The sequence below is a fragment of the Bicyclus anynana genome, chromosome Z, assembly GCF_947172395.1.
Source record: "Bicyclus anynana chromosome Z, ilBicAnyn1.1, whole genome shotgun sequence".
Classification (NCBI taxonomy): Eukaryota; Metazoa; Arthropoda; class Insecta; order Lepidoptera; family Nymphalidae; genus Bicyclus; species Bicyclus anynana.
In genome coordinates this window covers 14,408,715-14,422,042 of record NC_069110.1, presented here as the reverse complement: position 1 = coordinate 14,422,042, position 13,328 = coordinate 14,408,715, and the positions used below count along the sequence as shown (strand labels likewise).

Here is a 13,328-nt window from a genome sequence, read left to right as displayed (position 1 = left end):
CAGCTCATGACTAAGGGCCCCGTATGGGTTCGAAACTAGTCGGGCATACTCCGACGTAATATCACGTGAGTTTTAGCCGTGTTTCATAATCATTTAATATGAATAACACTCACGATAGTTTAAATTCTAGAAATTTTGAAGGTTTCTGTCTGTTGTATAAGTTTACCACTAGTTCATTTTAGTTCCCAGGACTTGAGACCTTGACAGTTGGTTTAAACCTTATGGGATCCCTTTAGAATGCATCAATACCTTCCCTGCCCGACATGTTAATAAACAATAATTATAACACAAAACATTATTTAACAAAATCACTAACGCGACTGGCAGCGTGACGGTGTCTACGCTGCCTAACAAACAAGTGATCTCAAATCATCAAATACCCTCTTATTTATACCAACACTGATACCTCCCCTCTACAATAACATAAATAATAAATGTTAATACCACCTGGAACTTGTAACACTTATCTTACCGCGATTTCCTCTCTCAGCTTGTTGACGTCAACGATCAAATCCATTATGTCCTTGCCGATCTGACTTGCAAACAAACCAGCTAATTTGCTACGAGTCTCTAAACGTGCATCTACATCTGTACGAAGTGTGCCCAGAACCACACTTAGACCTAATTAAAATTATAATATTTTTATTCTGTTACATAATTTTAGTTAAAAAAAATCAAAATTTATTTATTTCGAGTAAACTTAATTCACAAGCACCAGGCCTTGTCACAAAATCTGTTCTGAGCGTAGAGAACAGATTTTGTGACAAATTTAATCTCTGTACGTCAAGCAATTTTCGATATTTTGCGATGAATGATTTTATATATAGCTAGCTTTTATATAAATAAATAAAAACCGGTCAAGTGTTTGTCGAGCCACGCGCATTGTAGGGTTCCGTAGATTATGTTAGCACTTTAACCCCGTAAGTAATTTACAGATAACGATATTCCACACCAAGGGAAAGACGATAGAAAATTCAACGTCACTTTGCATGTAGGGAAAGAACCACAAAAAATTAGTTTATTTTTAAAATCTAATCAAAATAGTATGCAATTTTCGTTTCCAGTTGCGTTTTTTAAGTTGGTCGACTATATTATTCTTTAAATAGCAATGGCTACTAAGCTGTTATAGTTTTCCCTGTAATTTCATGATATATCCTACTCTTTTTTTCTCGAATCCATAGACAACCGTTTAGCCGGTAGAAGGTGGGGACTCTAATCAAAAATTAGATCTTAAAAGCTTAATATTTTAGAAATCCCTAAATCAAAAACATTGGTAGAAGACCCCTCATATCTTTGAAGTCTTATCCAACGATACCCAGTAAAAAAAATTCATTCAAAACATTTTTCAAGATTTTACTTTGTTCACGTTTTAAATGTACATACTCATGCTAATTTACAGCTTTCTTGTATTAATAGTCTCTACGCTAAACCGCGGACAGACGGACATGGCGAAACTATAAGGGTTCCTTGTCTACGGAACTCTAAGAATGTTCTAATAATCGAGATAAATAGAGGACTACTACCTAAGTATTCATTCATATCATCCGGTGGGATAGCTATATTGAATTCGCCCATCAAATCATATAGTTCACGTAGATACTCTAAGCGTTCTTCAAGGTAAGCCAATCTCTTCTCGAGGCCATCTAACAGATAATTGAAGGCAACCAGTTCACCTGCTGATTCGGGTTCTTTTGTTATATCGTTATTAATCGATTCGATTCCTTCTAATATACACTCGATACAATCGTGACCAATTCTGGAAAGATATTCCGATATTTAAATTTAGCTTAGTATGATTACAATAGGGAACTTAGGCTAACTTATCCTCTCCTCGCGTCGTGTTCCTCATTACTGATGGTCGTGACCCAACCATCACACGTTCGCATTTTTTTCAGCACGTCTTTTCGCAGCTTGTAGAGCTGAACCTAATAACTATACAAATCATGCCCACGTGGAATGGCGGCAAGAATACTGGTTGGACAGGCTAATCCTTTTATATGCGCAAAAAATGAGCCAGCTCTTCTGTCACCAGTCGAAGCAACTAGCCGGGGAAAAATTTTTTAGCTCTGCAACTTCATGGTCTCCACGGCAAAAGGAACAAATATGTAACTCTTGGTCAGAGAGGCGTACCTAATAAATTATTTGAAATATATTTCAGACAATTTATTATTATCCTATTATAAATTTAATGAATTATTAACCTGTTGTTTTTATGTAAAGGGAGCTAAGATAGCCGATTCGGATGGCGTAGATTCGAATCCGGTCCAGGCATGTACCTCAAACTTTTCAGGTATGTGAATTTAAACAAATTAAATATCACGTGTCACAAACGTTAAAGAAAAACACCGTGAGAAACCACACATGAGTTTTTCCTTAATTCTGTGTGAACTTTTCCAAAACACATTGGGCCAGCGTAACCCTGGATCCCGATTTAATTCTGAGAAGAGACTCGTGTTTTCAACAGTGAGCCGTATATGATGATCTATTTTCACTTTTAACCTATTATCTAGTTAACGAATTATTTATTTTTATTAGCCTAAAAACATACATTGGAGCAGCCTAGTACGAGGAGATCTAAGCTTTATATACTCTCTCCTATTAAGAGTGAGGCCTGTAGTGGGTTGTTAAAACAGACTGATATAAATAGTCTAAGAGCTCGTGTACTATTATATATTGAGTTTAGATCTTGGGTGTCCCTAGCTACGGTACTTATTTATGATAGGAGCATGAGCTGACAAACTTTCAGCTTTTAAAAAATGACGAAGGTATGGCGGTCGCTGGCTCTCCATCTATAATGGTGATAAATATAAATAAAAAGAGTAGTTTTATATATTTACTGTTCTAAAAGTATACTTACTCGGGCGTAGTAGAATTAACAACTTCAAATAGTTTTCTCGGTTGCGGTCTAAACAATTCCTGGAAAGGGGAAAGGTTCAAGAATATCAACCCCAGTGGTTGGAAATTGACAACTTCCTCTATTTCATCCATTTGCTTCACGAGTTCTGTGCACAGGCGTCTAAATGCGTTTATGTCCCTTTCATTTTTGATGATATTGAGATCCATTACGTGAGCTTCTCTGAAATTGTTCACGAAGCGTTTCATACGTCCTAAGAATATCCACACTTTATCGAAAGCGTCGTGGGGTACTTGCGAAATTAGCTGAATGTCACTCAGCAATGTCTTGTCTTGATTCATAAGAAAGTATAGGTTAGGCGATTCTCCAGCCGTCCAGTCCATCTGCTTCCCCATTACCGTGGGTTGCACAAAGATTTGTAATGTCTCGTCATTTAGGTAATTGTGGAAAGTTCGTACGTATTCATCCCAATAATCGGTTATTTTCTGCATGTAACTTGTTATCACTTTCTCACTTGGGTTCAACAGCGCCTCTCCCGAGGGAAGTACGTATGTGTCCACTTGAAACAGTGCCCACTGAGTAAATAATGAGTTAGTGTTTTAATTATTTTCATTATTTTTTATATAGTAAAATATTATGAAAGTTAAAAAAAGAACTTTGAAATCTCATGATTGCAAAGAAGTTATAAAATACAGTATGACTCAATGAAGATGAACGTGAAAGAAAAAGCACAGACGAAGAAATTTTGACGAAGAATATTTCTCAGAAGACGCCTGCTAATAATGGATTGTGCAAGAGGGCTGGAGGAGGTCTAAGGGCGGACGAAGTCGCGGGCGCCCGCTACTGTATAATACAAGAACTGCTCGTTTAAAGGTATTATATACGTAAAAAGTCATTCTAGACTAAATGAGCCAGGATTAAAAAGAATAAATAAAATGATAGAGGATGTTACAGTTTAGAACGTATTCATCACTAAATAGTAGGTTAAACAAAGTCGCTTTCTCTGTCCCTATGTATGCTACATCTCAACGGACTTTGATTCGGATTTTTAATAGATATAGTGATTGAAGAGGACGGTTTATATATATAATAACATCCATTGTTCCCGCGAGATTTGTGAAGAGCTGGATTTCACGCGGATGAAGTCGTGGGCGTCCACTAGTATTTCATAGAACAGAATTAATTTATAGAACAGAAAAGAAATAATTTATTTGTTAGCACAACACATAATACATAATAACTTAAAACTAATACATTTATATCTTAGAACTATTTAATGGTAAATCTAGAAAATGTGTTGTACCAATAAAATGGACTTGACACAGTTAATATTATTGTTTAGTACCTTGCAATCGTCGGTTTGTCGAGGCCAAGCTTCAAGCACTTCGTCCACCTCCATTCCTGAAAGGAGTTCCAATGACGGCATAAACGTCATGTGTGTACGCAACATTCCCGCCATTTGCATATTTGATCGTTTCGTCAAACGGTAAAGCATATAGTTCTTCATGTAGTCCACCAGTTTTATCAAGCTACAAATGCATAATTATATATAATTGTATATCTATACTTATATTATAAAGCTGAAGAGTCCGATTTGAAAAATTCTTTCAGTGTTAGATAGCCCAATTATCGAGGAAAGTTATAGGCTATATTTTATACCTGTATTCCTACGGGAACGGAAACCACGCGGGTGAAACTGCGCGGCTTCTACTAGTTTATATTATATTATTAGATGGCCTCGTGGCGCAGTGGGTAGTGCTGTCCTGTTTTCTGCATCCACGGCCGTGGTTTCGATTCCCAAACGTGGAATATATTTTTATGATGAGTATATACTCATCACAACCTCGTTATTAATACAAATTGGTAGCAGAGTAGTTTATCAAAAGTTGTAACAAACAAGATGTTATTTTTACTGTTCATTATTTAATAGTAATACAACATAACAGCCACAATGTCCTACAAATTGCGTGGTACATTACCTCATTTTATATCCTAGTAACTCAGTTAGCTACCAGAATTAAGAATTTTCGTAAACAAAAAAGTTGATGATGAGATGAAACAACTCACGAAAAATTAACTTGATAGTGATCAGTTGTACAAAATGTTCTACGGATTCCTGACTAAAAGCGTCATGTTTTAAAAACGCTGTCATGTCTTTTTTTTCCGTCTGTTAATAAATGTCTGAAATGAAGGTCTAAAAGCTATCGCGGGCATGTATTTGCGACTTACCTTGCGAGCCGTTCACAGTACTTCCGTTTATTTGCCTTCTCAGTATAGGACATACCGCCTGTAGGCTTACCACGAATGATTTGAAAGGGCGGCACATTACGGTCATCGTAGGTGAAGCCCTGGTGATACAACGCTGCATGGCAAGCGGCTGTGACCACTTCCAACACAACGGATCGAAACTCTTGCAACTTTTCGCGAACGTATTCCAGACGTTTCATCTATGGAGGAAAGCTTTTGTTATTTGACTGATTCATTTAAATAATAACACTATACCAATCACCTGATTGATTTCTGTAGTTTGTGAGAATGGTTAGTCGTTCACGTAAACAGATTTTCTTGAGACTATATTTTTTTTTATAATATGACCAATATTCCCATTCTACTACATTCAAATACTCGGGAAAGACTGTGCTAGGAGTGGGTACGACAATAGACCAACGGGGCGGGGATCGAACCACCACCCCTCGGTGATGAGTCCAACCGCTCTTACCTTTGAGCTATTGAGGCAATACAAAACTTATACGTTAGATTAACACATCTATACTAATATTATAAAGAAATTAAGTTTGTGTCATTCATTCCTATTCGGCTCCCTGTTGAGCACGAGTCTCCTTTCTCACGGGTTAGAATAATAGTCCACCACGCTGGCACTATACGGATTGGCAGACTTCAGACACGTAGCAAATTAAAAAGTCTCAGTTAGGTATACAGGTTACCTCACGATGTTTAAGATCGAATCGATCGTCCGCCCTTAGACCTTTTAAGCCAGCCCTGTCGCAAAGTACGTTATTAATGAACGTCAAGTAACTATAATCTACCTTGCATCCAATGACCAAATTGCATCATTGTACGTCAAGCGATTTTCGATATTCCGTGTTTTATAGAAGTCCATCTAAAAAACATGAATTGCGCGATTGCAGAGCAAACGACTGCTGTTTTAAATGAATTTTAGGTACCTGAACTTCGATGAAGTAGAAAAATGCGGTATCCATATCCCTGGAAAGGTCGGCGAAACTCTTCATGTACATATCGCAGCACATGGCTTGTATGCTGAGCAATGCCTTTCCCAACATCGGCGTAAGGATGAACAGCTTCTTAGCAGTCCTTGTTCGCATTTTACTGAACTTGCGAAATAGAATTGATTTACGCCAAACGTAAAATGCTTTCCAATATCGGTATACGCGAAAAAATTTTATCTAAAAATAATTATAAGCAACTTATAAAATGTAGTAGCTAGCATGAGTAGGAGCCATAGACTACGTTTTATAATTAGTACATAAGCTGTACCCACTTGCTCACGTAATTTTCGTAGATACCCAAAGCATTACGCTTAAAATTCGATTTGTTGGGTTATCGGAGTATACCTACTAAAGTGAACATCCGGTGTCTGGACATAGAAATATGAGAAGTATGATCTAGGTTCTACTATCTACTAGGGTGATTGCCCTGATACGTTGCATGTGGCAGTTTATAATTTAATCGTATTTATATAATAAACTGCCACATTAAACCATAGGCATGTCTCTCAATAAGTTTAATTGAAATAAATGAATATTGGCTACGTAAATTGTTACAAAAAAAAAATTGCAACCGGGATCTTGGTCATCTCCTTTCTATTAACCCACTTAAGTGGAACCTTGTGTTATCGCCGCGTTGCAACGACTTGAGGTACGGACGGATTCAGTGTGCTCGTGGCGTTCGAGCCGTCCACATCTCTTGTTGTGTAATTATTTATGGGTTACTTAGGATAGACGGGGAGAGTGACTGAGTGGAAAAGGGGAGTGTTAGATATCTGTCAAAGGCGCCTTTAACTCTACGCACATCGTTCACAAGTGCTGGACTTCACTCAAGGTCATTCTCTGCCATTCTAGGGTCTTATTAATCACTCTTGAGTCTGCTAAAACTTGTACATATGTTTTCTGTACTGGAACCGAAATCTTAAAGTTAAGCCTTTGAATTGAATAAATGTCAGGAATGAAACGGTTCGAGATTTCTTGTTTATATAAGTTTTCGAGATATTTGTATACAACCAACCTCCCATTTTAACAGATTCAAAACAATTTAATTAATAATAATTAATTAAATACTTATGCGAGCGATGATCTTGATATTTTTCAAAAATCATCTACATGTTTTTTCGAGTCGAATTATACTCTGTATATACATATATTTACATGACTGCTAAAAAGCAGGCGAAAAGTGCATTTGTAAGTGTTATCGCCACGTTGGTCGCTTTTAAATTTACATGTTTTTAATAAATAGTGTAGGAAATAGTAGTCTGTGACGGATATGACGTCGCTCGATCTCGTGTTGGCTTCAGTATGCTCTTGTTGTGTAATTCTTTATGGATTACTTGGGATAGGCAAGTGACTTGAGTGGAAAAGGGGAGTGTTTGTTAACAGTCAAAGGTACCTTTAACCCTACACACATCGTTCACAAGTGCGTGACTTCACTCAAGGTCATTCTCTGCCATTCTAGGGTCTTATTAATCACTCTTGAGTCTGCTAAAACTTGTACATATGTTTTCTGTACTGGAACCGAAATCTTAAAGTTAAGCCTTTGAATTGAATAAATGTCAGGAATGAAACGGTTCGAGATTTCTTGTTTATATAAGTTTTCGAGATATTTGTATACAACCAACCTCCCATTTTAACAGATTCAAAACAATTTAATTAATAATAATTAATTAAATACTTATGCGAGCGATGATCTTGATATTTTTCAAAAATCATCTACATGTTTTTTCGAGTCGAATTATACTCTGTATATACATATATTTACATGACTGCTAAAAAGCAGGCGAAAAGTGCATTTGTAAGTGTTATCGCCACGTTGGTCGCTTTTAAATTTACATGTTTTTAATAAATAGTGTAGGAAATAGTAGTCTGTGACGGATATGACGTCGCTCGATCTCGTGTTGGCTTCAGTATGCTCTTGTTGTGTAATTCTTTATGGATTACTTGGGATAGGCAAGTGACTTGAGTGGAAAAGGGGAGTGTTTGTTAACAGTCAAAGGTACCTTTAACCCTACACACATCGTTCACAAGTGCGTGACTTCACTCAAGGTCATTCTCTGCCATTCTAGGGTCTTATTAATCACTCTTGAGTCTGCTAAAACTTGTACATATGTTTTCTGTACTGGAACCGAAATCTTAAAGTTAAGCCTTTGAATTGAATAAATGTCAGGAATGAAACGGTTCGAGATTTCTTGTTTATATAAGTTTTCGAGATATTTGTATACAACCAACCTCCCATTTTAACAGATTCAAAACAATTTAATTAATAATAATTAATTAAATACTTATGCGAGCGATGATCTTGATATTTTTCAAAAATCATCTACATGTTTTTTCGAGTCGAATTATACTCTGTATATACATATATTTACATGACTGCTAAAAAGCAGGCGAAAAGTGCATTTGTAAGTGTTATCGCCGCGTTGGTCGCTTTTAAATTTACATGTTTTTAATAAATAGTGTAGGAAATAGTAGTCTGTGACGGATATGACGTCGCTCGATCTCGTGTTGGCTTCAGTATGCTCTTGTTGTGTAATTCTTTATGGATTACTTGGGATAGGCAAGTGACTTGAGTGGAAAAGGGGAGTGTTTGTTAACAGTCAAAGGTACCTTTAACCCTACACACATCGTTCACAAGTGCGTGACTTCACTCAAGGTCATTCTCTGCCATTCTAGGGTCTTATTTTGGTTACAGTTTGTTTTGTTAATTAAGTTGTTCTGACAAGTGTTGTGTGGTTAGCATAACCTTTGTTCGACATTAGTTTTTTTATTTTTGTAATCACTCAGTCTGCTATAATAAGCTAGTCTAATAGATAAATTACTATCGATTTTTATAGGTAAAATATACAATTTTAACTTACGTCAGTGAATTTCGTAAATATTATATATTCCCGTTCCCAATCGGTGAGCTTTGTGAAGACCATTTCATTAGTATAATGCGTCACACCGCAGGCGCTTATTGTGAAATAGTTCGTTTTGTTAATCTGCTCGTATGGTACCACACTGGAAAATTTATTTGCCATTTTGTCATTTAAGCTCTGATTAATTAGTAATGGCTTGGTTGACAACAGAGGTTCAGGATTCGATTTTCAGTTTGAGTCAAGTTTTGAATAATATTTTCTTCTTTGGCTGAGGGTGTCTGCACTGGTAGTAGGATTAAGAACTACCGACGCTTGATGTAGCGTTAGGATCGTACCACCACCCCTCGGTGATGAGTCCGACCGCTCTTACAGTTGAGCTATTGAGCCTCTAAATTTCATTGACATCCTTATAATATACCTAAAGACATTTTAATACATCTACCACCGAAAGACTGTAACTACGCTCAGCTTAAAAGCACATTATCTTCTCTAACGGGCGTTCCGCGGATTCAACCACGTGGTTGAAGATCTTGTGGGAATACAGGAATGTAGACATTTATTAGTGAAGAATTTTAACAATAGGTTCTGAAAACTAGCCGTAAAATCTATACATATAATAAACCTATAGAGAGGTCAATTCTGTACATGAAATATGTTTCCAAAATGGGGTGGTTAGTGATCGATACTGATGCCAAAAATGTAATCAGTAAAATTTTTGTCCGTCTGCCTGTATGTTCGTTATAGAAACAAAAACTACTCGATGGATTTTAACGAAACCTGCCACAATTTTTCTTTATTCTCATGGGCGGGTATAGTATAATTTCGTCACGCTACGATCAATAGGAGCAGAGCAGTGAAGGGAAATGTTGGAAAAATGGGAGAAGTTACTCCATTGTTACAGCGATACTTCTGTAAGGACTGGATTAGAGAGGTCTAAGGGCGGACGAGGTCGCAGGCGTCCGCTATTAGTAAATTCCTAGCGGACGCCTGCGACTAAAAAAACAAACTCACTTTCGCTTTTGACAATCACAAACGCTGTGTTCTTAAAGTGGGCAAATTATAAGAACCTGGTTTAAAAATTAGTAGAGCTAAGGCTGGTAATAAAATAAATCTGTCTTACTTTAGATAATACGGAGTAAAATAAACATTCTGTGGATGAACCGCGTATATCATGTATAAAAATCCACCGGTCGGGTCTTTTCTTACTGTCTCAATAACTTCTTCCTGCGATTTGACCTCTGGTTTGACTTTTAGAGGGTCTATTGTGTCTCCTGGTTTGTAGCCATCTAAACTACTACGCGACTCTCGAATTGTGATAGCTTTCTTTTTTTTATTGCCTGCAATTGAAACAAATTTAAAATTTAATTGCTTTCTTACTACATTTAGACCATATTTTGGTACGGTATCATGATCTTAAAGCTATGTACACCAGCTTGCCTTTTTAAGATAATGATCAAAATTGAAAATTCTGAAAAACCCACGACGGTTGAAATGCAATTGAAATGAGATAAAATAATAATTTTAAAATATCCGTCTTAAACAGAATCGAGGCTGCTATTAATTACAGTTTAATAATCTACATAATTATATTATAAATACGTCGAGGAATAAGTGTATTTAGGCCATCTGGCCTAGATACACTTATTTCATCCAATATCGCCAAATGACCTAATTTCCAAAGAAATAGACAAAAACTTCTGATCACTTTTAAGGCGGTGACGTATTAATTAAAGCCGTTTCTGAGAGAACCGCCGGAAAGAACTGTCTTTAAATCCAAAAACTTTATGATTTAATTAGTTTTAGTTAATGTATCACTGTGTTTACTTGTCCTAACTAGTTACTTTTAGAATGAGGGAGGCCTGGCTTTGTACCCGGCGACTCAGAACAACATTCGCAAATGATCTTTTTTTATGTAATGTAGGCTTGCGCTTGACTACAATTAAGCCTGATGGAAAGCATTAATGCGGTCCAAGTTGGAGCGCTCTTACCTAGAAGATGCCTAATTGCCTATTGACTCTTGCTTTGAAGGTGTTTAAATTATAAGTGTCAGGTAACATCTCTTACCATCATCTAATTTTATTGGCTCTAGCTGTATTTTACCAGTCTTTCTTTCATTTTTTATTCTTTCCTCTTGTGCTGCAGCAAAACCTGTCTAAAAATAAATTATTTCTACTAAGTATAGGTACTATATTATTTATTCAAAATAATATATTTTTAGGAAACGTTAGAGACATTAAAAGAAATGCGGAACTATCTCGCTCTGAAACTACTAGACTGCCTAAGTTGAAAAATGGTACACGAGTGACCCAAAGACAGTCGCGTAAATTAACTAAATAAATTTGAAAAGAGTCTATTATAAATTATGGGTCTACTTATGTAGGTATATATAAACTATACCGTGTAGTATATCATACGAAAGATCTTAAATTCACGATATCAAATATATTATAACTATCAAACGCCCTCGATTGCGTCCGCGTGGAAGTCGTTTGCAAACTAAACTTCCAAAAGTCTGTTGATATGAGGCATAGTTAAGAGATTATGGCTGCCTTTTCACCAAAGTGGAGCCAAGGAGCGTAGCGGAGAAACGGACTAACGCGGAGCGGATTTGCAGACTATGTTAAATAAATAAAATATGTTAAATTTAATTTATTTAACGCTCCGCTTACCAGTTTTACATGAATTTTAAAACTCGCTCGCTAGTCCTTGTCCACTTAAGAGGAGCGGAGGTTTTGTGCAATCCTATTGGTTAATATTTCTCCGTTTCTAGGCTCCGATGCCTCGCTCCGCTTCGGTGGACGGAAAGCCTAAGTATATTAATAACTAGCGGACGCGCGCGACTCTTTCACGTGAAATTCAGTTTTTTTTTCTCGGAATAAAAAGTAGCCTATGTTGCTCAACTATTTTCTCAATCTTTAAATAAAAGTCCCATTAAAATCGTCTAAGCTGTTCCAAATATTAGCCCGGATATAAATACAGAGAGACGGACAGGCGAAAAAATTAATTAAAAAAAAGCTTGGTTGGATTTTGGTATCATGGACCTAAATAAAAACTTTAAGCACTTGTGAAAACGAGGATAATTTAAAATCACGTACAAATACTTCAATTTATTTATATGTAGGTATCTATAGCAATGGTCTTGTATTGATGATGGTAATTGATATATTTATGTATAATACGAGTATTAAGACGTAGAAAAGAAAAGACCATAACTTATCTCTTTACTTTCTACCTTGGAGGCGATCTCAAAATTAAATAAATCAAGTTTAAGTACCAATGGCTCAGCTTCCTTTTCAACATATTCAATTCTTTCAACTAGTTTTTTATGTGGCAGATGAAACGGAATATCTCTGGGTTTCCTGAAATATATAAAAATAAACTTCGCTACAGATTAACATTTAATTATATTTATCTACCTACTTAGTTACGATTATATTCAATTAGTATTCATGTTATTTTGCTGTAAACAGCAATAGGTAGGTACTATCTACTTTTATTTTAGTTCGCATTTTTAGGATATTATTTCAAAATAGGTGTGCGTTAGCACATTACGTAGGTATAATATCACGTTTAGAAAAAAGCTAAAAAAAGTCAAATTATGATTGGCGATCTATAGCCAAAACGACGACGACGAAAGACGAGGTCCCCGTTAGCTGACGTCACCCAGACGTTTGGTTTTTTAACTTACTATCTCGAGGGTGCCCGGACTGATAGGTACATTATCATTATCAACCCATATTCGGCTCACGGCTGAGCTCGAGTCTCTTATCAGAATGAGAGGGATTAGGCCAATAGTCCACCACGCTGGCCCAATGCGGATTGGCAGACTTCACACACGCAGCTATTTAAGAAAATTCTTAATTATCTGCGTACGTGAAGGAGCCCACGGCACTTTCACAATCAGAAAAAAAATCCAAGTTACCTAATTAACGCGCTTCGAATTTAGACTGCATGATGATATGATGAGTTTTAGAGAGTTTAATATGTAAGTTTTAGGACATTAAATAACACGTATCTCAAACGGTGAAGGAAAAACATCGTGAGGAAACCTGCATATCTGAAAATTTCTTAATTCTCTAGTCTCTGCGTGTGTAAAGTCAGCCAATCCCCATTGGGCCAGCTTGGTGAACTATTAGCCTAACCTCTCTCATTCTGAATGGAGACTCGTGCTCAACAGTGAGTCGAATATGGATTGTTTTTGTGTTGATGATGAATATTTAAGTAACTTGCATTAAAATTACAAAAGGCTTTTTAAATTATTATTTACCTAGTGTGATATATAGGTACTTTACGGACATTCCTTTGTAGCGTTTCTATAGCTGGTAAAGTAGTAAGCATAGATCTACGATGCGTACTGCCGTTGTCCAT

At 36.4% G+C, this 13,328-nt stretch overlaps 1 protein-coding gene across 1 annotated transcript in view; it reads right to left on the bottom strand.

Annotated features, from left to right (window-relative positions):
• The window catches only part of LOC112047829 (dynein axonemal heavy chain 6), a 104,683-nt gene extending 91,355 nt beyond the window's left edge, over positions 1-13,328 (bottom strand). The window contains exons 1-11 of the mRNA XM_052890818.1: positions 13,228-13,328; positions 12,235-12,319; positions 11,025-11,112; positions 10,081-10,297; positions 8,961-9,102; positions 6,040-6,279; positions 5,084-5,301; positions 4,200-4,383; positions 2,858-3,429; positions 1,524-1,756; positions 473-621 (exon numbers count right to left, since the gene is read on the bottom strand). Coding sequence (XP_052746778.1) covers positions 473-621; positions 1,524-1,756; positions 2,858-3,429; positions 4,200-4,383; positions 5,084-5,301; positions 6,040-6,279; positions 8,961-9,102; positions 10,081-10,297; positions 11,025-11,112; positions 12,235-12,319; positions 13,228-13,328 — 2,229 coding nt within the window. The remainder of the gene's footprint in view (positions 1-472; positions 622-1,523; positions 1,757-2,857; positions 3,430-4,199; positions 4,384-5,083; positions 5,302-6,039; positions 6,280-8,960; positions 9,103-10,080; positions 10,298-11,024; positions 11,113-12,234; positions 12,320-13,227) is intronic.